General features: G+C 45.9%; 1 protein-coding gene across 2 annotated transcripts in view; it reads left to right on the top strand.

Annotated features, from left to right (window-relative positions):
- glra3 (glycine receptor, alpha 3) overlaps positions 1-24886 on the top strand; it is a 68948-nt gene extending 44062 nt beyond the window's left edge. The window contains exons 5-10 of one of the 2 annotated variants that reach the window (XM_061724131.1): positions 407-489; positions 7650-7787; positions 9040-9254; positions 15468-15614; positions 18440-18562; positions 23455-24886. In XM_061724131.1, coding sequence (XP_061580115.1) covers positions 407-489; positions 7650-7787; positions 9040-9254; positions 15468-15614; positions 18440-18562; positions 23455-23799 — 1051 coding nt within the window. In that variant the 3' untranslated portion in view covers positions 23800-24886. The remainder of the gene's footprint in view (positions 1-406; positions 490-7649; positions 7788-9039; positions 9255-15467; positions 15615-18439; positions 18563-23454) is intronic. The other variant, XM_061724141.1, reaches the window with a different exon arrangement.
- Positions 24887-26796: the final 1910 nt, after the last annotated feature.

Here is a 26796-nt window from a genome sequence, read left to right as displayed (position 1 = left end):
AACATATAAAACATCAAGTCTAAAAAAGTGTCGCCACACTACTGGGTATTAAAAGCCACCCTGAATAAATAAGTTTTCATTTTAGATTTAAAAAGGCCCAGGTCAGAGATGGTACATAACTCACAGGGGAGCTTATTCCAGAGCCCGGGGCAACTGAAAAGGCTCGGTCACCTCAGTGCTTATACTTTGACCTGGGCCCTTCCAACAAACGTTGGTTGGAGGATCTCAGAGCTCTGCCAGGCTCACGCACCGTTAAAAGCTCTGATAAATAAGGAGGAGCAAGGCCGTTAAGAGCTTTAAAAACAAACATTAAAAAGTAGAAACAGATTTATCAGAATCCACTGGTCCAACAGCACTCACAATCCTGCCGCTGGATCATTGTTCCTGCCTCTGTGCTTCCTTCCAGACTAACCTTGACGCTGTCGTGTCCCATGGACCTGAAGAACTTCCCCATGGATGTCCAGACCTGCATCATGCAGCTGGAGAGCTGTAAGTACGGCCAACCTTCAAACACACACTCACATGCTGACCCGGTCCAGACTCTGTGGATTCCTGATGAAAGACCTCCAGCATCGTGCACGTTTGTGGTCATGAGCTGTTTAAACCCTGACAACCTTCAGCAGAACGTGACATGTTCTAAATACTGTTTTACATGAATGTAAAGACCCGGCCTGGTCCTAGTCATTAGCCCTGTATGTCCCTTTCGGTTGGTGTACGAAGGAGACAAACATGAAGGTCCACACTTCAACCTGCGGGGTACGTGGACAACAGCAACGCAGTGGAATCTGATGCTGGACGACCAGCCTGGAATAAAGGGACCATTACTGCTGTTAAATCTGAGCTGAAGAAGTTTAATTTCTTCACACTGCAGACATCTCCCCCCTCTGTGACGATACCAGCAACAGGAATACAGGCGTGCTGACCTGCCATTATCCTGGTCGAGTTGTACCGAAGCGTTACTGCAGGAGATGCTGGGGTCAGCGCCGAATTTTGCAGTTAGCTGTTTGCTGAAGAAAGTCAGACAGACGTCCAAATGAAAGCCATATGTTTGTCTAAGAAGCATCTGGATATGCTGGTGTTTGGATCTATTGTTAACATTTACACATTGGAGGGGGATCGATACTGCTGCTGATGTCATGCAGCATCGTGATGACACACTCATTCATCCATCCATAACCCATCCATCCATCATCCATCCATCATCCATCCATCCATCATCCATCCATCCATCCATCCATCCATCCATCCATCCATAACCCATCCATCCATCCATCCATCCATCCATCATCCATCCATAACCCATCCATCCATCCATCCATCCATCCATCCATCCATCCATAACCCATCCATCCATCCATCCATCCATCCATCCATCCATCCATCCATAACCCATCCATCCATCCATCCATCCATCCATAACCCATCCATCCATCCAGCCATCCATCCATAACCCATCCATCCATCCAGCCATCCATCCACCCATCCATCCATCCATCCATCCATCCATCCATCCATAACCCATCCATCCATCCAGCCATCCATCCATAACCCATCCATCCATCCATCCATCCATCCATCCATCCATCCATCCATCCATCCATAACCCATCCATCCATCCATCCATCCATCCATCCATCCATCCATAACCCATCCATCCATCCAGCCATCCATCCACCCATCCATCCATCCATCCATCCATCCATAACCCATCCATCCATCCAGCCATCCATCCACCCATCCATCCATCCATCCATCCGTCCATCCATCCATCCATCCATCCATCCATCCATCCATCCATAACCCATACATACATACATACATACATACATCCATCCATCCAGCCATCCATCCATCCATCCATCCATCCATCCATCCATCCATCCATCCGTCCATCCATCCATCCATCCATCCATCCATCCATAACCCATCCATCCATCCATCCATCCATCCATCCATCCATCCATCCATAACCCATCCATCCGTCCATCCATCCATCCATCCATCCATCCATCCATCCATCCATAACCCATCCATCCATCCATCCATCCATCCACCCATCCATCCATCCATAACCCATCCATCCATCCATCCATCCATCCATAACCCATCCATCCATCCAGCCATCCATCCACCCATCCATCCATCCATCCATCCATCCATCCATAACCCATCCATCCATCCATCCGTCCATCCATCCATCCATCCATCCATAACCCATCCATCCATCCATCCATCCATCACCCATCCATCCATCCATCCATCCATCCATCCATCCATCCATCCATCCATCCATAACCCATCCATCCATCCATCCATCCATCCATCCACCCATCCATCCATCCATCCTCTCATCATCCACCTGTACTTACAGCCATCTATCCATCCATCCAGAAAATGATGAGCAGAACTGGGCATGCTCAGTCTTGCCTAAATCTGACATTCAACAAACACTTGAGTCCTGAAGTAAAGGTGTGTGAACTCAAGACTTCAGGTCAAATGTGTTTCAGCCGGGTTAAAGGTCTGGGTTCCTGATGTCTGTGGTATTTAAGTTCTTCCTCCTGAAAGTCTTTCCTCTGTTGCCTCATTAAGTATTCTTTGATGTGTGAATATTTAAATACGCTCCCATCTGCTGCTTCCTCCTCATCACCTTTAATACATCATCAATTATATGTTAGTGAAAGCTTCTGAAAATCAGCTTTAGAGTCTGTTATGTAGACCAGTGAGAGGACTCACTCGATCCCCCAAAGTGTTAGAGACTGCATGAAAAAAATAATAATAATTTTAAACCCAGTGATTCTTACTTTTATTCTCATCATCTAAAGTACGAAACCAAGATATGTTATTGTTTTTCTTTTTTCTTAATTGTATTTGTTAATGCACATCCATTTGCATTTCAGGCCTCCAACATAAACATTAAAAAAGGATAAGGGGGCAATTTAGAGGCGGTAAGAAGGAAAAGAAGTTTGGATTATAACAATGATTTGGTACAAAAGCAATAGCCATGAAAGGCCGAGTCTCAAGACTCAAACTTACACAAGGCCTGCTGTTAACCTCATTCAGAGGTGACATCTCTGGAGTCGGTGGCAGCTGTGATGGACCATCTCCATGGAAACATGGACTGTAGTACCTTGGGAGTACCACAAGGTTCAGTATTAGGACCTCTGCTTCTTTAAACCTACATGCTCCCACTCAGCTTCATCTTCTGTTAGTTAATATAAATGTCTGATTAAATGCAGATGACACTCCGAATCATCCCTCTGATTAATATGAATCAGTAAACTAGATCTGTTTGGAAGAAAAGTGCATTGTGTGCTCCAGACTTCTGTAATGGAGCATTGAAGCAGAAAAGTACACTGAGATTTTAGAGCAACATCTGCTGAAGAGAGTTGTTCATCGATGTGAAACCACATTCTGGACTCATTGCCAAGACATAACTGAGGAAGAAGAGGGTACGATACTGGACTGGTCTGTCTGCAGTCGTGATCTGTCAACTATAGAGAAGGTTGGAGGTTTGTTTAACCATAAAGTACCAGTCGTCATCACTTTGCTTTGTCAGAACATCTCTCACTGTTGTGAGAAGAAATGGAGATGTGATGAACAGCTCAGCTCAACGGTACCAACTTCATTTGGAGTATGTTGCAAGTGTGGGGTGGAAAAATAGCTGTTCATTAACAAATGTGTTCATAGAGTCAACAAAAGCATTAAGGGGAAATGTGAGAGTTACTTTTCCAACATCATCCCAACTTTTTATTCTCACAAGATTTGATCTGAAAACCTCCTGCAGCCTGTAAATAGTTTTTGACTGTGCACTGAACTGGGGGCGACGCCGCCGCTTCAGGTTTATTCTGGTCTGGATCAGTGGGACTGTGTTGTTTTGCATTAACGTGGACTGTGTGAGTGTAACCTGCAGAACTTCAGAGTCAACAGCTGGACACCTTTTCCCCACCTGAAGCTGTTAGTTTTAAAAAAACATCCTCCGATACTGAAGCATACGGCTGCAGGTCTCTGAGAGGTTTCCTCTCACTGGAAAACAAAAACTCTTGTGTTTAGCTGCAGGTGAGAAGCGGCATCCACCTCACAAACAATCCCCCCCAGAGGACTGACGGCATGCATGTTTGTGTTGTTGTGTCCCAGTTTTCTGGTTGTTAACTTCAACGTTGTTGGTAAGTTAACTGTCCAGAATGGCGCTCTGTTCGCTGTCTGCGTTTCGCATCGCTGTGGAAACGACGCTAACGTGTGAATGTGATGACCCGCAAGCTTCAACAGAACAACAGTTACTGCAGGTGAATTATGGGGCTGTGAATTAAGACCCAAGAGAGCAGGATGTTTTTATGTTGTCGATCGTACCAACAGACCACCGTGGCCACCTCTGGGTCGGTCTGGGAGAGTCCGGGTTGAAGGTAGTGAAAGATATGTGTTCGTTTGTCTGATGAACCAAGAAAGACTAGTGGAATAAAATCACAAGTTAATACAACTTTTAATCATGTCAAGCACAAGGTTTTTCCGGCCGGAGGTAGACTTCTCTCAGACCACGTAGGTAGGAGAGAAAATCACACGGGGGTCATCGATCCAATCTTTTTTATACTGAAAAGGAGGGTGTTCTTTGCAAATGATTTTCATTGGTTGAGCCTAAGAGACGTGTCACTTCCTGGGGTGTCAAGCCTAGCTCACAGGTGAGACTCCCCACAGCTAAGCGTCTGCTTATTCCTCCATGGCATGTGTATTGCAAATTAATTTCATTAGGAGAGCCGGATCAAGGAGAAATCGCCTTAAGGTGTCACCTTTCCCCAGTCTCCTCTCCAACAATGTGTATTTGTATTTAACTTCTAATCTAATTTTTGTCTACCCTTGGCTCTTAATCAGAATGAGATTACTTTGAAGAGAGAGCCTAGACAGTTTTGAGCTTCAATAATTTCATGAAATCCTAACAGCAGTTTGACCAGAGGGTAAGATTAGTCAGTTTCAGGGATTTACAATATATAGAAAATGTATTAAATCAAAATATCTACATGCACAATATCTGTATCACACAACAAAAACAAAATCATAATAAATGAGGCAGCACAGTGGCTTGGTGGTTAGCACTGTTGTCTCACAACAAGAAGGTTCAGACTCCCAGGCCCGGCAGGGTCTTTCTGTGTGGAGTTTGCATGTTCTCCCCGTGCTTGTGGGTTCCCTCCGGGTGCTCCGGCTTCCTCCCACAGTCCAAAAACATGCATGCTAGGTTAATTGGTGATTCTAAATTGCCTGTGAGTGTGAGTGTGTCTGGTTGTCTGTATATGTGGCCCTGCGATGGACTAGTGACCTGTCCAGGGTGTAACCCCTGCCTCTCGCCTGAAATTAGCTGGGATAGGCTCCAGCAGACCCCCGTGCCCCTGCAAAGGATAAAGTGGGTATAGAAAATGGATGGATGGATAATAAATGGTTGTCAGATATTTTCCAGTTTTATTGCCTCAGATGCTAGTTAAGATGCTAATTTAGTGGTATTGTAGTCATTTCAGGATGCAGTGTTGTGATTATTTACCTTTGATAAAACTGTTGCTATAAAACAAATATTACAACAAACAATATCCCATCTTGCATGTTTTGCTAGTCTTGTGCAGCACTGATTAACATCGTAGGTTAGCAAGCGCAGAGCTAAGCTAAGATAAAGTACAAAAAGTGAGCGTGTTTTTGTTGCACCCATTTGATTTTTTTAAGTCATCTGCTAAAATAGCAACAACCAAAGCTCTCACATCTGACCAATCCATAAGCCCCGCCCCTCAAATGCAGATGAGCCAATGGCTGCTGAGCCTCAGTTCCACAGGGACCAGAACTCAGACATCTGTCGCTTTCATCTCCACAGAAAAAGACTGGAAGACCCAGAACTCTCATCTGTTTTATGGAGTTTATGTCAAAAATAATTAAATGATGTATCTGGGACTTGGAATAACTTAACGTCCAGAAAATCAACATTTGTTTTAAGATAAATCAAAGTATATTAGAGTCTAACTCTGCTAATGTTACCTAAACTTATTTAATCACTATTATTATGTAAGAACACAGTTAAACAGAGCCGAAACCAGGACCAGTGGAGCTGGAAACAGAACTAGCAGAGCTGAAACTAGGACTGAAGGAGCTCTGCTTGGAACCCCGGTTGTTCGTTCTGTGGTTACAGTTGAGTCGGACCGGTTCTGGTCAGACTAGGCTACGGCATTCCATCCTGATTGACTTGCCTGACATTGGATACAATCATTACAAAAACATGCCCCAATTATACATAAATGTTTGGTTTATTACAGTTTTAACTGATGAGGTACGTAACAAATCAAACCTGTACAGTTGTCATGGACGTGAACCAAAACTGTTAAATATCTTTATTTCTACATTAAAGTTGGACTTTTTAACACTTATGAAGCCAGCCCCGAGTGGTTGTTCAAGGAACTGCATGTTTATGGACTTCTGCACTCGTTTTAATCCTTGATTTTGTACCATTATTTGTCAGCTTGTCATTTGTACACAGTATTGTTCATAGTTTTATAGTTTGTACGGTTTTGTGTCGTTTTAATTGTTTTATTCCGATCCTGTACTTTGTGTTTATGTACCAAACATGCTGCTTTGAGCAGGAGTTTCCCAGGTTGGGATCAATAAAGTATATCTATCTTATCTATGGATTTAGGCCTGTAACTGACCCACCAGTGTAACCATCAAAGGGCTGGGGTACAAAGGACCCTACATTATTTACCTGTCAACGTGTTTCTGGGAGGTTTTTATGGACAAAATGTGGCGCAATGCTTCATCAGTTTGTGTTATTGATCATTTCCAGCCTGATCAGTGAATAAATCAAACAAACCTAGATTACTGCTAACTCTGGGACAGAGGTGTCAAGTAAAGAAGTACAAATACTTTTACTCCTTACATTTTCACGCAATTATCTGTGCTTTTTACTCCTTACATTTTAAAAACAGCCTCGTTACTCTATTTCATTTTGGCCTTTAAACAAAAACTATCCGGTTAAATTGCTCCATCCGGATAGAGTGAATTTGGTTGTGGTTGTTTCAGATGTTCTTGTCCAGTTTTGTTCTTACATCCGTTCCCTCAGATTCCTGCAACTGAACTTGGATGTACATTCCAATAAAGGTTAGGATAAATGATAACATGCCTCTGAAGTTTGACTTTTTGCACCATTACAATACTTATAGGCAACTAGTCATCATATCTGCTGCTCTCTGAAACACATGTTAATGCTCAATAGTACACATATATGGTTCTTTAATATATTTGCATTATACTGAGATGCATTCATTTTCAATGGCTTTTGTCCTTAATGGCTTTTTCCCCCTTACATTACTTTTACTTTTATACTTTAAGTAGTTTTGAAACCAGTACTTTTATACTTTTACTTGAGTAAAAAACTTGAGTTGATACTTCAACTTCTACAGGAGTATTTTTAAACTCTAGTATCTATACTTCTACCTGAGTAATGAATGTGAATACTGAAGACACCTCTGCTCTGGGAGGAGAAACTAAAGTTTTAGCTCCAGAATTTGCCATCTAGTACAAAACAAAAGGCAAACACAGTAAAAAGATAAGAGGAAGTCCGTGTCCTGTGTGCTGGGTTGTGCTTGGGTTGCTCGGTGGTTTCTGACAGGATGGGTCTTGTTTTCCAGTCGGGTACACCATGAACGACCTGATCTTTGAGTGGCAGGAGAACGGGCCGGTCCAGATTGCCGAGGGCCTCACGCTCCCACAGTTCATCCTAAAAGACGAGTCGGACCTCAGATACTGCACCAAGCACTACAACACAGGTAACACACACACACACACACACACCGCTGCGAGCGTATCTGCACTGCTAACATGGAGAAACACCTGCCACCTCTGATCAGCCGCGTTTGTGCCGCCGGGTCTGAATATGAACCAGCTTCAGGGAATGGACAGATCATGAAGGATATCTTCCTTGAGGACATGGGGCCGTACACCGCGGGGTGGGTGTCCTGTCTCTGACGCTTGTGTGAAGAGACATTTGAAGACTTTGCTCCCCTAATAAACCTTTGGAGAGTATTTCAAAGACGTAGAATCACCGACTGTATAATACGAACTGGACAATTCCTCCTGTGACATCACCCACAGATCTTTGAAGAGTGATTTTGAAGCATCGTCTTCCTAGAAATTGCAGCGCCATCATGCGAATACGTCAAAGGAACAGCCCTGGGAAGCCTACTGGGCCACACCCACCTTATGTCAATCACAGCTTATCATATTAGCATATTGACTGGTTATAGGGTTGCCACCTTTCAGAAATAGAAATAAGGGACACCCCGATTTCAGCAGCGCAGGAGCCAAAAAAAGGGACATCCCCAAAACTTCTAAACTGCATAGAAATGTATTTATTTTATATGAAAAAACAAAATGCTTTGATTTAAAGTTTAAAGTGCTTTAATAGCATTGAACTTGCATGACTGTACAGACAACCATACTAGCAACTGAAATATCCTCCCATGATGTGTATGTCCATCAGCCCAGATGTATAATAAGCTACAGGTGAAGGTCGGAACATTAGAATATGGTGTAAAAGTTAATTTATTTCAATAATTCAACTAGAATATGGTGAAACTAATATATTACATAGTCTCATTACATGCAAAGCAAGATATGTTAAACCTTTATTTGTTATTATTTTAATGATTGAATTGTTTATTGATTTCATAACATAGAGGTTTTTTTCATTTGGGGTTTCATAAACTGTGAGTCATAATTACCAAAATTATAACAAATAAGGCTTGAAATATCTCACTTTGAATGTAGGTGGGAAATAATATATTTGTTTCACCTTTTTTTTTTGCAATATATTCAAATTTTCCGACCTTCACCTGTATATTATGACATCAATAAATAAGAGCATAATATATGTCTGTATTGGTTCAATACGGAACACAACTTTTAATTCACAATTACGGAACAATTACGTATTTTAAAGGACGGGTGGCAAGCCTAACTGGTTATGCTAACTTGTCTGCAGGGGACAGTTATCGTCTCATGCTGTTGGCTTTATTGCAGGTAAGTTCACCTGCATCGAGGTGCGCTTCCACCTGGAGCGTCAGATGGGTTACTACCTGATCCAGATGTACATCCCATCCCTGCTCATCGTCATCCTGTCCTGGGTCTCCTTCTGGATCAACATGGACGCCGCCCCGGCCAGAGTGGCGCTGGGCATCACCACCGTCCTCACCATGACGACGCAGAGCTCTGGCTCCAGGACCTCGCTGCCAAAGGTGTGTGTGTGTTTGCACGTGAGGTTCCAGGTTAAAGCCGAGTGGTTAAGGATCCAAGAAGTTGTTCAGGATGAGTGTAAGAAGCTTGAGTTTGTGCCATGCATCATCCAGAGAGGTTGTGGCAGAGAAAGGGTTGGATTAATTAAGACGATCAACAGAGAGTTTAATTTAAAACAGAGCCTCACATATTACCGCCCCGTCTGCAGAATGACAAATGCAGCGACGTGAAAGAAGCCTCCCAGCGAGGGACACAAGTCACGTTCAGTTTGTGTTCACCAGCACTTATACGTCTGCAGGTTTTGGACCGTGAAGCTGATTAATGCAAGGCAAGGCCAGGCAAGTTTGTTTCAGCAACAAGGCAATTCAAGGTGCTTTACATAATAAAATCATGACAAGTAAAAATGGAAAGAAGGAAAAAAAAGAGTTACAGTTCAGTGACAGAATAAAGAAAAGTTATACTTAAACCAGAATTACAGTTTAGTTCTAAAATGAACATTTTTTCAATCTAAACTCAGAATAGTTTAAATATTCCATCAAAGGCAGCTGTAAATAAGAGTTAAAGAGCACATTGCAGGTTAGAATTTTTTCAAAAATGATACCTGACCTTATGTGAAAATGACTATGTGAGAAGTTAATGTAGGATTTAATATGTTTTACAAGACATAAGGGCACGTATTCAGAGGAAAAAGTGGCTGATTTTAGCCAAGCTCCTACAAACGCTTTTTTTTTCGAACACCGCGTCATATGACGCCACACCAGGGAGCAGTCTCCACAGCTCTGCCCCATCTGACTGCCCAGACCCCGTACACACGTAGCCGGTATCTGCTAAACCGAAGATATTTTCCTACGTTTGGACCTGTCATCCACATGAAAACACAAATAAACGAATGTTTAAAAAAACTCCGGGCAAAGTGAAGATTTTTGAAAACTCCATTTATGTAGATGCGTGTAGACACACACAACCGGAGTTTTGCGTTTTCGAACGTCGCATTATGCGCCAAAACAACAACAAATCTGCTCTGAGTCTGACGTCTAACGTGCGACCCAGAACTGCAGATGATCCACCATCTGTCCTCCAAGCTATTTATTAAATAAATGGTCTCTGCTCTTGACACCGTTACACCGACGCGGAGCCTACGCCGTAGGGTACGCGGCGACGCGCAGCAGGGCTGCAGCTGGGCTGCGTCGATTAACGCGGCAGCTCCGCGGCGGACACCGGGGGGACTCCAGCTCGTTACCCGAAAATGAGGCGCCGCTCCCGGGGAGCTGCGCCGCAGAGGCGGCCCGGAGGCCGGATGACCAGATGATCTACAGGTTTGGAATGCTTATAAATGTGGTCGAAAACGCAGATCTTCGTTTATGTGTGGAAGGTTTTTTTTTTTTTTAACAACGATGTAATGTGGATACTCATTTTTTATAAACGAAGGGGGGGAAATACGGGGAAATATTCGGTTTTAAAAATACCCGGCTATTTCGGATGCTTTTAATCAGAAAAAAGAGAAGATAATAAGCCTGTTTTCTGTTTAGAAAGTACAAACATAGACAGATTACAAGTACTCACCCGTTTTTAAGGAGTTAATTTCAGAGTTTCTTTCAGGAGCACGGGTGCTGCAGTGAATAAAGGCGGATTTATGGTTCCGCGTAAAATCGACGGCGTAGCCTACGGTGTAGGTTACGCGGCGCACGCAGTGTTCTGTGCGTCGCCGCGTAACCTACGCCGTAGGGTCTGCGTTGGTGTAACGCGGACCCATAAATCAGCCTTTTAAAAAGCGAGTTTCAGCTGTCAATCAAAAGAACGTGGGGGGCCTAACGGGTTCGTAATTATAAGGCTGTGGCCCGTCATATTGGTGTGAATACACATTCACAACCTCTTCAGTGTCACAACTAACATTAAGATCCATTATTTTTCCTATTGTTGAATTCACCGCGCTCCCTGATGTCACGTCACTTCCGGTTCAACCTTTTCAGATGCGGAAGTAAAATACTCTCACAAAAACAACTCCGGAGGTCACTGTAGTATATATTTATGCGTATTTCAATGAAAATTCAGTTCCTACATTATTTTCCTACACATTGATTCACAGTGGTCTCCAACCTGCAATATGCTCTTTAAGAGTAACTTGATTTAGAGGAACTGAGGGTTTCAGCGTTTGTTCCAGATCCGTGGAGCATAGAAGCTGAATGCTGCTTCTTCATGTTTGGTTCTGGTTCTGGGGACGCAGACCTGAACCAGAACCAGAACCACTGAGAGGTCTGGGTGGTTGCTATGGCAACAACACGTGTGTGAGGAACCAGAGCGGCCTCCCCACTACAAGGGGACAAGGCAAAACTGGAGCTTGGTGATGAGGTGTAAAAAAAACCTTGCAGAGCGTAGAATGCCAAAAAATAAGGCTTTTTATTGTGTGCCAAAAAGCACAAAAACATACACGCAAAGGCAAAAACAATATTCTAACAAGAATGGCACAAAGGGGCATAGCCTCACAACAAGCTTCCTTCAGCAGCCTCTTCTTCCGGTATGCAGCTGCTGTTTATAAACCCTGGCAGGGAGGAGAGGTTGATTGGACACAGGTGTGCCACAATCAACAGAACCAGGTACACCTGTGTGCTGCTCCCCTGCAGACCACGCCCAATCCTCCACTCTGCCACACACATTAAAAAAGAATGTCCGGTGATGGTGAGAAGGGGAGGGGTTGCTCACTTTCTCACACTTCCCTCCCCCTCTGGAGTCTCGCCAACCCCGTTGCGAGACAGGAAAACGGCCATTTCCTCCGGTTGCCGGCCGCTTCCTCCCAGTTGCCGAGGACGCTTCCTCCCGGTATCCGAAGACGCATCCTCCCGGTATCCGAAGACGCATCCTCCCGGTATCCGAAGACGCATCCTCCCGGTATCCGAAGACGCATCCTCCCGGTATCCGAAGACGCATCCTCCCGGTATCCGAAGACGCATCCTCCCGGTATCCGAAGACGCATCCTCCCGGTATCCGAGGACGCTTCCTCCCGGTTACAGACCTCCTGCTGGTCACCGGGTCTCCCAGACTCCTGCTGGTCACCGGGTCTCCCAGACTCCTGCTGGTCACCGGGTCTCCCAGACTCCTGCTGGTCACCGGGTCTCCCAGACTCCTGCTGGTCACCGGGTCTCCCAGACTCCTGCTGGTCACCGGGTCTCCCAGACTCCTGCTGGTCACCGGGTCTCCCAGACTCCTCCTGGTCACCGGGTCTCCCAGACTCCTCCTGGTCACCGGGTCTCCCAGACTCCTCCTGGTCACCGGGTCTCCCAGACTCCTCCTGGTCACCGGGTCTCCCAGACTCCTGCTGGTCACCGGGTCTCCCAGACTCCTGCTGGTCACCGGGTCTCCCAGACTCCTCCTGGTCACCGGGTCTCCCAGACTCCGCCAAACCCACGGCGTCGCTTCCCACCTCTTCTCTCCAGTTTTCAGGTGGCGCCAAAGATCCCACTCCTGACACCAAATGTGAGGAACCAGAGCGGCCTCCCCACGTACAAGGGGACAAGGCAAAACTGGAGCTTGGTGATGAGGTGTAAAAAAAACCTTGCAGAGCGTAGAATGCCAAAAAATAAGGCTTTTTATTGTGTGCCAAAAAGCACAAAAACATACACGCAAAGGCAAAAACAATATTCTAACAAGAATGGCACAAAGGGGCATAGCCTCACAACAAGCTTCCTTCAGCAGCCTCTTCTTCCGGTATGCAGCTGCTGTTTATAAACCCTGGCAGGGAGGAGAGGTTGATTGGACACAGGTGTGCCACAATCAACAGAACCAGGTACACCTGTGTGCTGCTCCCCTGCAGACCACGCCCAATCCTCCACTCTGCCACACACATTAAAAAAGAATGTCCGGTGATGGTGAGAAGGGGAGGGGTTGCTCACTTTCTCACAACGTGTCTGGTGTATTTTTGTTCTCAAACCCATTCAGTGATTTATAAACAGAAGTCTATTCTGAGGTACAGAGAGCCCGTGTAAAGATCTCAGATCTTCTTAGTGGTGAGAACCCGGGCAGCAGCGCAGCTGTCTGATGGACGTTTTAGGCACCTGTGAAGACACTGTTGCAGTAATCAAGTCCACTGAAGATAAACCCATGGATGAGATCTTCAAGGTCCTGCTGAGACATCAGTCCTTTGATCCTGGAGATGTCCTTCAGGTGACAGAAGGCCGACTTTGTAACTGTCTTAATGTGTCTGAAGGTTCAGGTCTGGGTCCATCACTACACCCAGATTTCAGTTTTGTTCTGTTTGTGTTCACCTGAAGAACATTATGTCACATCCACTCATTGATTTGTTTTCTGCATCTTATCAACGCTTGTATGGGTTCATTATCTCCTGGTGACATTGTAATGTACAGTTGTGTGTCATCTGCTTACTTATGGTAACGTATCCTGTTGTGTATTATTATCTGAGCTAGTGTATCCTGTTGTGTATTATTATCTGAGCTAGTGTATCCTGTTGTGTATTATTATCTGAGCTAGTGTATCCTGTTGTGTATTATTATCTGAGCTAGTGTGCTGAGGTCTGACCCAGTCCTCCAGTCGCTCTAGTAATACACCATGGTCAACGGTGTCAAATACTGCGCTGAGGTCCAATAGTACCAGCCCTGCGGTTCTTCCGTAGTCGGTATTTATGTGGATGTCATTGAACACCTTGACAAAGGCAGTCTTAGTGCTGTGGTGTACACTAAGAATGCTAGCAGTACAACATTTTACGAGATGAGCAAAGCTTTGACAGACCACAGACCACCTCCCTGCGGTTCATCTGATTTATTCAAAACGAGACCTGAAAGGCCTCTTCATCATCATAATTAGTTGTACTATTATTATTTCACTAGCGGATGCTTTGCATGACCAAACACACGTGTGTTGGTAACACACATCGTGCATCTGCTGGAGCGTGAGTGATAGCGAGCCCCTCGGTCTTGTTCTGGTATCGTGTATGCATGAGATAGAATCAGACATGGAGCGCTGCGTTACGCAACACACTCACCACTGCGTGTGTGTGTGTGTGTGTGTGTGTGCGTGTGTGTGTGTGTGTGTGTGTGTGTGTGTGTGTGTGTGTGTGTGTGTGCTCAGAGGTTAGGAGGTTTCTCGTGTTTCCAGTGATGAACAGGGCTTTGCACTCCAGGATGTTACATGTGTCTGAATAAGTCATTATTTCATGCAGGAACGAGGCTCCGTCTCTCCGACACCGCAGGCGTCAGCGGCTCGGTCACGAGTGGGAGTGTCGGACAGCAGATCGGCATCGTGGGAACGTGTTAGTTCCCCGTCTACTAGGGTTTCTGTGTAAAAATAATTTTTTTAATTCACCTGATCATAGTAAAACCTATTTCACGGTGACATTATTTATTAAACAAAAGTGAAGCCAGTAGCAAGAACTTTCAGTAGATGGTTCCTTCAGCAGCAGGAACGCTCAGTAGATGTTTCCTTCAGCAGCAGGAACCCTCAGTAGATGTTTCCTTCAGAAATCCTGCAGGTGACGTCACAGTGGGTTTGCAGAGTTTTTACACAGTCGAGGGTTTGGCATCATTGTCCAAGCTTTAGCTCTTGAACCATTGAAACCTTTTTCTATGCTCAATGTCAAGAGCTACCTACGTTACCCTCGCTACCCACGTTCCTCCCTGTGGAACGCAGACACCAGAAACAGAAATGGTTTTCTGACCCGGCCGAGATTATAACGCAGCAACAGTTGCTTCTTCATGACCACTGCTGATGACTTTCCTCCTTGGCATTGTGTCAACACCTGAAAACAGACACTTTTGGGGAACTTGACTGATCAGAAATGTTCACCACCTGAAAGGTTCCTGGAGGTCTCAGAACCAGAGAAAGTTGAAGGTTGCCTGTGGCCCCCCGGTGGCCCAGAAGCTGCAAGTTCAGCCTCAACATCAGGTACTTTTGGAGAACTTTAACCCGAGTCGCACAAAGAGGGAAAGCACCGTGGTCCGGTTTTACGGCGGAGTCGTCCAACCTGGTGAAGGACATCCCGATGTGCTGTTGGTGTTAAATATGACATATTTCTGGTCTAAAAGAACCCGGTTCTAATGCCGCCTAACCGTCCAGAACTCGAAAACTATCACAGATTACTGAAGCAAGTGTGTCTACGTGTTCTTGTTTTGTTAACCTCATGTGGACCCTGTTGTGTTCTATTCACTGACCTCGTGGGGACCAGTGCCTGGTTATAATGGTACAGAATTTAATTTGTGTGTTTTCAGGTCTCCTACGTGAAGGCCATCGACATCTGGATGGCGGTGTGCCTCCTCTTCGTCTTCTCAGCGCTGCTGGAGTACGCTGCTGTCAACTTTGTGTCGAGGCAACACAAGGAGCTGCTTCGATTCAGGCGGCCCAAGAACAAGAGCAAGGTACCGAAAAGTCCCACAGAGAGCAGAACAGTGAATGCAACTGATCAAACCTGCAGAGATGCCTCTAATGACATATTTAAACTCACGCCGCACACGTGTTGGTGCTGTGGTACGTGTCGGTGCTCACTGAGCTGTAGTGTAACGCTGCCATCTGGTGGACGCTTATCGCCATTGCAGCTTTTTATTCAAAAGAAGACAAACTATGAAGTTAGAAACACTGCTGGGTGCTGGGAGAGTGGATCTGTGCATGTTTCCTGACGCTCACGTGGCACTTCCTGCATCCGTGCATGACACAGCATGGGTCCATGTGCTTCCCTGGTTCTTCAGGCTCCCGGTAGAAGGTCATCCACACCGAGGATGAGCACGTTGTTGGTGCATGTTAGGTGGCTGATGAAGGGTGAACAGCATTCAGTCAGCTCACTGAAAAAAAAACAGAGTTCACAGACGGTGTCACGACCCGGCTCAGAAGCAATGACACAAAAAATGGAGATACGTCAGTTGTAGGCCAGTACTTAAAGGAGACCTATTATGGCATCTAATACCAATTTTAAACAGGCCTTGAATGTCTTAAAAACAAGCTTTTGATTGTTTTTGCTAAATAAATTAGAAATTCAGCCTCTGAGCCATGTCTTTATCTTCCCATTCTCTAACCTCATTATCTATGCAGGATTCTGAGTGGGCGGGGCTATGATAATGAGGCTCTGTGCTGATTGGCTGCCTGAATGACGCGATACACCGCTACGAAAAAATGGCGGAAGCTCCGGCCGGCAGAGTTAGTTGTGGGCGTGGTTTCACGCATCGCTCCTGTCGTTACGTGACGACAGGAGCAGAATCTGAACGGCTCGTAGAAGTCACATCACACTGGATGGCTCATCCCGGCGGCTGTACAGACACTGCAGAATTTGGTTGCTTTCCTCCTTCTCTGAGTTGGCAGGCTGAGGGGAGACCACTTTATATATGTTAAAGCAAGAGAAAACGTGTTTTTCATAATAGGTCCCCTTTAAGTGTTTTATCTTAACAAAATATCAGTGCAACTAGAACAAACGACCAAACTACAAGGTGTCGTAATCCGCAGGTTCAGTGGTGAAAGTGACCAGTGAGTGATGGAGGTCAGCATGATGTGTACGAGAGAGGAGAGCTCCACCCACTACGGGACGGGTGGAGTTAAACAGGGGGAGGAACACAGGAACCAGGTGGTCCACATCACTCTTCGGTTCTGTCCACGATGATGCAGCGTAGACGGAGAGCAGACGCTCACACCAGCAGGCCGTTGCTACGGAAACCTCGTTTCAGCTGCATCGGTCAGCTTCACAACTGAAATGACATCTTAAACAAGGACAGATGGACGGATTCAGACAGAATGAATGTCAGGCAGTGATGGTTGGCGTTGTAAAAGCTAAGCTAAAACGTGGCTAGCTAATGCCCAACTAATTGACTGCATCTGGGGGAGTCCCCAGAGCTCTGTCCGAGCTCCACCTTGGTTGGGGGGAGTTATCTAGCCAGCAGCTGGAAGGTTCTTGTGTAACCTGGAAGGTAGTCAGCTGTTGCAGCTGCTGTCAGAGCTAGCACCCGGCGAGCTAGTGGACATCAGTCCAGATGGGTTAGCGCCCCGGGGTCTCAGATGGACCCCAGACCAACCCAGAGTACTGACCTCTTCCTGTCAGTACAATTAACAACAAAACAAGTCATAGTATCTGTAAGATAAGAGTGAGTGATGTTAGCTCTTAAAACAGCTCAGAGGTCAATTCACTGAAAACGTTAAGTAGCTAAAGTGACAGCTAACCCTTGACTCTGCATACTGCATACTCTTCATAGACTCTGCCAACCCCTGATAATCCAGTATTTAGTAAATAAGCAGAAGAAGCAGACCGAGCTGAAGCAAACCCACCACTTGTTACCACAAGCTATTTTGGCTAAGCTGGCTAACTGATGCTAACCCATGATGCTAACTAATGTTATCCTGCAATTATTCAGATCAAATTTGTCCAAGCCTCCTCATTTCTGATGTCACTACTGAAACGACAACTGAAACTAGCGCAGAGCTAGCAGGAACCACAGGGACCCTCAACAAGCCGATGCTAAGATAACTGGCTCAAGTTTGTGTCCACAGGGCCCGACTACATCCTGGGACGCTAACTAGCTTCACCTCACATTCATTCTAAACAAACATGTCCAAAAATCATAATTTCTGTTAATGCTACTAAACCAACATTTGATAATACAAACAATTAGGAAAATAGGACAGTTGTCATGGAAACATGACATTACATAGACTACAAACCCCAGACAAACAGGTCAGCTCACACGTTCTGTTGGTTTATTAACAGTCCAGCAGACACATTATTCTTAAAACAAAAACTGCTATAGACAGTTAGCAGTTTAAAAAGCCCAGAAGTCAAGACTGTGTTAATCGCTACGTGGTTAAAGTGATGTCATTAACCTTCGCCGGCTGACAGTAGAAGAAAACACTGTCATTAAGTTTATCATATTATTTTATGAGATGAGATACATTAAAAGATTAGTAAAGTTGTTTTGCAACATTTGACACTTTATCATGGAGATGAACTCGCTGTTGGGTCCAGGTCCTGGAGGACCCGCAGGTCCAGATCTGGACCCTAGTGGTCGGTAGAAGAACTACAACGTCTCTTGGGTTGGTTTGAATCTGCCTCCAGAAACCAGATGTTTCCTTTCTTGTGAACCCAACCAAACTGGTGTCTTCACTGCGAAGCCGCTGACTGAATGACTGAGGCCCCGCCCCCTGTCTCTGGTTGCTGTTCTCCTTCTTGTTTCTGTCTGTTGACCGTGTGCATGCTGTCGGCCGGTAGAACGCCGGCGTCGACCCGGAGGAGCTGGCCCGGTCCCTGCGCCGCGTTCACGCTGACAACGGCCTCAAACCTTCAGAGCCCGTGTACGGATCTATGAGCAGCTTCTGCACCGGCCGCCGCAGGGTAAAACCACCGTGCATCTGTGAGCATGTCTGCATGTGTTTGCTCCACCTTCACCATCTCACCAGACCATCATCATGCAGGTATACCCTCCACCCTTCATAACGTCTGACTTACAGTGAACTGAGGGCTGGTTTATACACATCTTTGTACTTCTACCTCTGAAAATGTCCCTTTTTGAGTTTGGATCTGCCTGGTCTCACTAATAAGTGGGTTTCTGCTCGTTGATTCAGTTTTACTCTTACACAAGTCAGATGTCCAGAAGATAAACGAGTGAAGGGCCAGACACACACGCAAGAACAGAGATGTTTCAGAAACTGATAGGAAATCAGACATTGCTTTTGAATCGTAGCTCAACAGAGTCATTCATAAAGAAAACACCTAATGAAACGAAGCTGCAGGTCCGGGCCGGTTCCCAACGGGGCTAGAGCTGGACAAAGCTTCTGTGACGTCAGGAGACAGCTTTAGAAGCCAGGGGCCAGATTCACCAATATATTCTTAAGAACAATCTTAAGAAATGTCTTAAGATCTAAAATTAAGAAGTTCATAAGAAAGTTCTTAAGTGCAATTCCTCATTATTTTCTTAAGAACCGTCTTAAGAACTGTCATTTCTTACGAATTTCTTATTTTTCTACTTAAGAACTTCTTAAAATACGCGCCAACAAACAACATTTATAGTTTAACCGTCAGTCACTCATTAAACATGGAGAAGGAGAAAAACAGATGCAGGAACTTTTCAAGGTTATGGGGGATGAGATTAATCTCATCTCATCTTCTCCCGCTTTATCCGTTACCGGGTCGCGGGGGTAGCAGCCTCAGCAGGGATGCCCAGACTTCCCTCACCCCAGACACTTCCTCCAGCTCTTCCGGGGGGAGTCCGAGGCGTTCCCAGGCCAGCCGAGAGACATAGTCTCTCCAGCGTGTCCTGGGTCTTCCCCGGGGTCTCCTCCCGGTGGGACATGCCTGGAACACCTCCCTAGGGAGGCGTCCAGGAGGCATCCGGTACAGATGCCCAAGCCATCTCAGCTGACTCCTCTCAATGTGGAGGAGCAGCGGCTCGACTCCGAGCTCCTCCCGGGTGACCGAACTCCTCACCCTATCTCTAAGGGAGTCCAGTCACCCTGCGGAGGAAACTCATCTTGGCCGCTTGTATCCGCGATCTTGTCCTTTCGGTCACTACCCAAAGTTCATGACCATAGGTGAGGGTAGGGGCGTAGATTGACCGGTAAATAGAGAGCTTCACCTTTCGACTCAGCTCCCTCTTCACCACGACGGTCCAGTACATCGACCGCATTACTGCGGACGCTGCACCGATCCGCCTGTCAATCTCACGCTCCATTGTTCCCTCACTCGTGAACAAGATCCCGAGATACTTGAACTCCTCCACCTGAGGCAGGACTTCTCCATCCACCCGGAGAAGGCATGCCACCCTTTCCCGGTGGAGAACCATGGCCTCGGTCTTGGAGGTGCTAATTCTCATCCCTGCCGCGTCGCACTCGGCCGCAAACCGCCCCAGCACATGCTGGAGGTCCCGGTCTGATGAAGCCAACAGGACAACATCATCTGCAAAAAGCAGAGATGAAATCCTGAGGTTCCCAAACCGGATCCCCTCCGGCCCCTGGCTGCGCCTAGAAATCCTGTCCATAAAAATTATGAACAGGACCGGTGACAAAGGGCAGCCCTGCCGGAGTCCAACATGCACCGGGAACAAGTCTGACTTACTGCCGGCAATGCGAACCAGACTCCTGCTTCGATCATACAGAGACCGGACAGCCCTTAGTAGAGGGCCCCGGACTCCATACTCACTGACCCCCCACAGAATGGCACGAGGGACACGGTCAAATGCCTTCTCCAGATCCACAAAGCACATGTAGACTGGTTGGGCAAATTCCCATGAACCCTCGAGCACCCTGCGGAGGGTGTAGAGTTGGTCCAGTGTTCCACGACCGGGACGAGGATGAGATTAATGTGAGAAAAAAAATACTATTGGGGAAAATTAATAATAATTAACTACCACGCTAACTAACATGCTAACAAACAGTTAACAGGCTCTTTGTGTAATTAATTAGAAAGTATATCCTCAAACTATGACCTACTAGTCTAAACTTGTCTAAAATGTGTTGAAAAAGGTGATATTAGAGGCTTATTATTATTATTATTATTATTATTATTATTATTATTATTATTATTATTATTATTATTATTATTATTATTATTATTATTATTATTATTACCTTTTCACAGAAGACATTTTAAGACAGGTCAAGGTTGTCTTAAAGTTAAGAAAAAAGTCAAGAACAAATTTGAGAACTTTTATTTCAAGAATACCATTTATTCCTAAGTTTTTTCTTAAGAAGAAACTTAAGAAGAAAGTTGAGAAAATACTTAAGAACTTTTTTGGAGAATATGACTTCTTCTCTTTTTTCTTCTTAAGACTGAGCTTAAGAAAAAAAATACACTTAAGAAGTTTTTTTTTCTTAAGAATGTTTTGTGAATCCGGCCCCAGGTCTTTGTCTCTGCGCGGTGCTGTGGTTGTAGGAACCGACTCTCAGTTGATCCAAAAGTGGGCTGAACAAGATCACCTGGCGGGTTTGGCCACGCCCACCTCACCTCTACTTTACATTGACTGGTTAGCATGGGCTAACCGTTAGCTCATGGTAACCAGTCAATGTAAAGCTAACATGGTTTCTGATGCTGCTTCTGTAACGACGCTTGTAGGAGGGACTTTTAGGTTGGATCCCGCTCATATCGCTGGATGAAGAACACGCGTTGGTAACATAAACACAAGGCGTGTTAGTAGTGACTTCGGTTGTGAAGGCGAGTCGGGAGGCGATAACCGCTAACATAACATAACCTGTGTGGGCGTGTAGAATGACGTATGTCCCTACATCAGCTAGATTTATACACAGTCAGACAGGTGTAGTTTTATCAACCAGGATGGATGAACATCGGGATGAATGTTTCTTGGCTGCGTTTTTCTTCTTGCAAAGTCCCGGTTTTTCATTTTTGTGTCCGCTTGTTCAAACAATGGACCATCATCCTCTGTGGTTCTGGACATACGCCGGTTTATGGCGTCCTCGGCACCGAGGCTGAGTAGCCCGTGGATCTCCTCGTCTCCCCAGTTACTCATCTTGCTAATATAGATCCTGCCTGTGACGTCCTGCTGCTGCTGTTCCTCTCATCAGCTGTTTCCTTAGTTTATAAAATAATACATACATTGAAAAACTCAGGTTACGTGATCAACAAATCCCTCCCACAACCGTTAGTTCTGTTTACATTAGACCTGACCCGCGGTTCAGACCACCCACATGTAAAAGGTGCCCATCAAACTGGGGGTATTCAGCAATGGAAAACGGGCTGCTGACTGAGGGAACTTTGATCGCCAGCGGGTTTGTTGACGCTCAGCTAACGTCTAGTCTCCTCCTCCGTTTGTTCGTTCCCCCTCATCCCTTCGTGCCTCATTTGTGTTCCGTTGCTAAGCAACACATCCATCTGTGAGAATTCAAGTCCTGATGTCAACAAACTAAAATTAAATCGTTGTTTTTAATTTGGAGGAAACAAGCAGCGGTGTGAACGCAGGTCACTGAGGTCACTGAGGTCACCAAGTCACGACTTCAGGATGTCTGACAACGTTCTTGTTTGTCATTTTAGTTTAGCTTAGGATTGACTCAGCACTGCCCCCTGTGGCTGCTGGTGGTACTGCGCCCTGTTGTCTGTCCCCGTCAGCACCTGCAGCGGTGGATTCAGCCCCGGTCCTCAGGACCCCCGTCCTCAGGACCCCCGTCCTCAGGACCCCCGTCCTCAGGACCCCCGTCCTCAGGACCCCCGTCCTGCTCCCACGCAGGACGGGGGTCCTGAGGACCGGGGCTGAACACCTGTGACCTACAGGCAGTACTCGAGTTGTAAAAAAAAAAATCAGGGGGTATGGTGGATTTTATCATATGGGGACAGATAATTTGTGCTGATTAAAGTAAAAAAGTAAAAAAAGAGTAAAAAAAAATCTTATTACACTTAAAACAAGACTCGTTCACTGGAAAAAACAACAATTTTCACCTGTTTCAAGTAGATTTTCACTTGAAATAAGTAGAAAAATCTGCCAATGGAACAAGATTTTTTTGCTTGTAATGAGAAGATAAATCTTGTCCCACTGGCAGATTTTTCTACTTATTTAAAGTGAAAATTTAATTGAAACAAGTGAAAATTGTCAAAAAGGTTATTTTTCTGGTGATGACTCTAAGTGTTGAAATAGCAGTAAAACCACATTCATTGATGAAATGACATAATGGATGGAAAGGCGGGATGGCAGTTTTACAGGGGGGATGATTTTGACTGTTTTTATTTCAGGGGGGATGCCATCCCCCCTCATCCCCCCTCAACTCCAGTACTGCCTACAGGATGTGCAAAAAGACAGAAGTAGGCGGCGCAGGAAGCGGACAGAGGTGCACGTCCCTCTTCGTACGGTCTGGTACGAAGCATATTCAGAAACCAATCAGTCATCAATGAGGTGAACTGAACCCAGATAAGCAAAGGTCAGAGACTCATGTGATCCTGTTTCTACATCTGGACCCGTCCCCGGAGCTCCAGCTCAGCGCCAAACAAGTCCTCATTCGTCGTCTCAACTTTACATTTTGATCTTACACGTTTTGGAAAATTAAAGTTCTGTTCAGCACCAGTTTCATCTTTTTAGAGACGTCCAGGTTACGCCGCGTGTTTACTGGGAACAACTCTGATCTTTTCTTCTTCTGCAGCTTCAATATGTCAAATGAACATTCAAATGAAACCATAGACAAGGTTGTTTAAAGCTTCTTCCTCCTCCTCCTCTTCTTCCTCCTGTTCATCCTCATCCTTCTCCTCCTTCTCTTCTTCCTCATCCTCCTCTCCCTCCCCTCCAACAGGAAGGGGAGCTCCATGAGAGCAAGACGGCGTCCACGGTTGCCGCGACGTCCACCCCCAGCATCACCAAGGACTCCAAGGTCAGCGTCAACAACGCTGTCAGTGTTGTGAGCGCCGCCGGCGCCGCCGGAGCCCCCGGAGCAAACCCTACCCAGAACCCCCCTGGGGCGGCGGGGGGGCGCGGCAAGGGGAAAAGCACGGAGGAGATGAGGAAGCTGTTCATCGACCGGGCCAAGAAGATCGACACGGTGTCGAGGGCGGGCTTCCCTCTGGCCTTCCTCTTCTTCAACATCTTCTACTGGGTCCTCTACAAGATCCTGCGACACGAAGACGTGCTCAAGCAGTAGAGGCCGTGCACGTCCCCCTAACAGCGCCGTGAGCTCCGGGTGCTGAAACATCAGACGTTTAATGTACGTGTCCGGAAAACGTTCAGCTGTAAACTCGTTAGAGACCATCTCCTGCAGCCGTCGGCCATCCCCAGGAACCAGGAACCAGGAACCAGGTCCCGGTCCACCACCGTGGGTCCTGAGGAACCAGGTCCCAGTCCTCCACCTCTGGTCCAGAGGAACCAGATGTGGTCCACCACATCTGGTTCTGAGCTCCTCGTCCCGAGGAACCAGGTCCCAGTCCACCACCTCTGGTGCACAGGAACCAATTCCCGGTCCACCACATCTGGCGCTGAGCTCCTCGTCCCCAGGAACCAGGTGTGGTCCACCACCTCAGGTCCCGGTCCACCACCTCTGCCGCTGAGCGGTGAGGAAAAGCTCAGGTGGACATCGTCCGTCAGCACTAGAAGCTGCGTGGAAACGTTTCACGCGCTTCTGTCCCCGCCAGACCTCAAGAGGACAAAATCTCACTCATCAAAGACCAACTGTGGTTTCAGTCGGACAGTCAATGACTCCACGCTCGACTCTGAGTCACGTTTCCATGGTGACTGAGATCCGGTCCGTCCTTTTAGAGAAGCACACGCTGCATGAACACATCTGGGACTTTAGATCGCGCCACAAAGACCACCTCCACCCTCAGGTCAGCTGTCACCATGACGACAGTGAGACGAGGCTTCTGTAAACCCTCACATCCACTTTAACGTCACCACCAGACAGATCTATTTTTAGATTTTTTTATATTTCCCTCCAGGACAGATTTGAGTCCCATTTGAATGTCCCTCCGTGAGAGCTGTGAGACCTCTGGGGACACAGCACTGATAGACTAGCCCAGGGGTCGGTAACCCAAAATGTTGAAAGAGCCATATTGGACCAAAACACAAAAAACAATTATGTCTGGAGCCGCAAAAAATGAAAAGTCTTGTATAAGCCTTAGAATGAAGGAAAATGGTGAAAGGTGAAATGTCGAGAAAAAAGTCGAAATGTCGAGGAAATAGTAAAAATTTCGAGAAAAAAGTCGAAATGTTGAGAAAAAATTCGAAATGTCGAGAAAAAAGTCGAAATGTCGAGAAAAAAGTCAAAATTCCGAGAAAAAAGTTGAAATGTCGAGATTAATGTTGAAGTAGAATTCGAGAAAAAAGTTGAAATGTCGAGATTAAAAAGGAAAGGAAAAGGGAAGAAAAAAAAGAGAAAAAAAGGAAAAAAGAAAAAGAAAAAAAAAGAAGAAAAAAAAAGGGTCAAACATTTTTTTAAAAGCTCCAGGAGCCACTAGGACGACGCTAAAGAGCCACATGCGGCTCCAGAGCCGCGGGTTGCCGACCCCTGGACTAGCCAAACACAACTAAGGGGACGGGGTTTACTGAAGGAGAAGGTCCATCAACTGCTCCCCAGAACCCCTCCAGACCAATCCTGATCTCTTAGTACGGTTAACAACACGAGACATATTATCTTTAAAATAAAAGTGATTATGTTTTATTGTGTCTTTTTTCACAACTCTGAAGTCAAGCCGACTCAGCGTTAAATCCTTAGCAGCTAAACTGATGTATCTGTGTCAGCTGTTAAAGCTCCCCGCACAGTCGTCATGGAGAAGAAATTACTGAGACTAAAACTGTTGGGTCCGGACCCTGGTGGTCGGTAGAGGAACCGCAGGTCTGAACCCGGAACCTAGGGGTCTCTTAATAAAGACTACCACTGTGCTGCAGTGAGTTCACGGCTCACCAGATAAACTCAGTGAACAAACACAAGTGTGGGTCTTAAACTCTGTTTCCTCTGCTTGTGTTGAGCTACTTGAGCTGCCAGCATTGTGTTTCTCTCCTCTTTGATCGCCAGCCTGAATCCAATCTTTAGCCCCGTCCACAGACATGTCAGCTCCCACCAAACAAACATCCATCCATCCATCCATCCATACCCGCTTTGTCCTTTGCAGGGTCACGGGCCAAACAAACATGATTGGTTTTAGTCACCAAAACAAATATTGGAAGGAGTTCCTGTCCACTCTGACGCTGGTGCAGCAGGCCTCCTTCTGGAGCAGGGGTCCGCAACCCAAAATGTTGAAAGAGCCATATTGGACCAAAACACAAAAAACAAATATGTCTGGAGCCGCAAAAAATGAAAAGTCTTGTATAAGCCTTAGAATGAAGGAAAATGGTGAAAGGTGAAATGTCGAGAAAAAAGTCGAAATGTCGAGGAAATAGTAAAAATTTCGAGAAAAAAGTCGAAATGTTGAGAAAAAATTCGAAATGTCGAGAAAAAAGTCAAAATGTTGAGAAAAAAGTCAAAATCTCGAGAAAAAAGTTGAAATGTCGAGATTAATGTTGAAGTACAATTTCGAGAAAAAAGTTGAAATGTCGAGATTAAAAAGGAAAGGAAAAGGGAAGAAAAAAAAGAGAAAAAAAGGAAAAAAGAAAAAGAAAAAAAAAGAAGAAAAAAAAAAGGGTCAAACATTTTTGAAAAAGCTCCAGGAGCCACTAGGGCGACGCTAAAGAGCTGCATGCGGCTCCAGAGCCGCGGGTTGCCGACTCCTGTTCTGGAGCAACGGTATGACCTGGTCCAAGCCCAGACCTGAACCTGCTTGAGAGGCTGTTGTGGAAAGAGAGCTGAGTAGAAGCTGAGGTCCAAAACCTCAGTGAACTGAACCAACAATGGAAAGAAAAACGGACCAGAACTCCTCCAGAACCATGACACACTGAAGTCACACGGGAGACTCCTGGGAGTTCCCACCGCTGGAGGGAACTTTACTCTACCAAACGGAGTTCCTGCCGCTGGAGGGAACTTTACTCTACCGAGCAGAGTTCCCGCCACTGGAGGGAACTTTACTTTACGGAGTGGAGTTCCCACCGCTGGAGGGAACCTCTGCTCTACCCAGAGTTGTGGGATCATGGGCGTGTTTCGGTTTTCACACACTGCTTCTGAATGAGTTTAGTTCTCGTCCAATAAGTAAAGACACAGTGCAGTATATCA

The sequence above is a fragment of the Cololabis saira genome, chromosome 1 (genome assembly GCF_033807715.1).
Source record: "Cololabis saira isolate AMF1-May2022 chromosome 1, fColSai1.1, whole genome shotgun sequence".
NCBI classification, from domain to species: Eukaryota; Metazoa; Chordata; class Actinopteri; order Beloniformes; family Belonidae; genus Cololabis; species Cololabis saira.
Note: the sequence above shows the minus strand (reverse complement) of the source record. Positions and strands in the feature narration are given on the sequence as shown.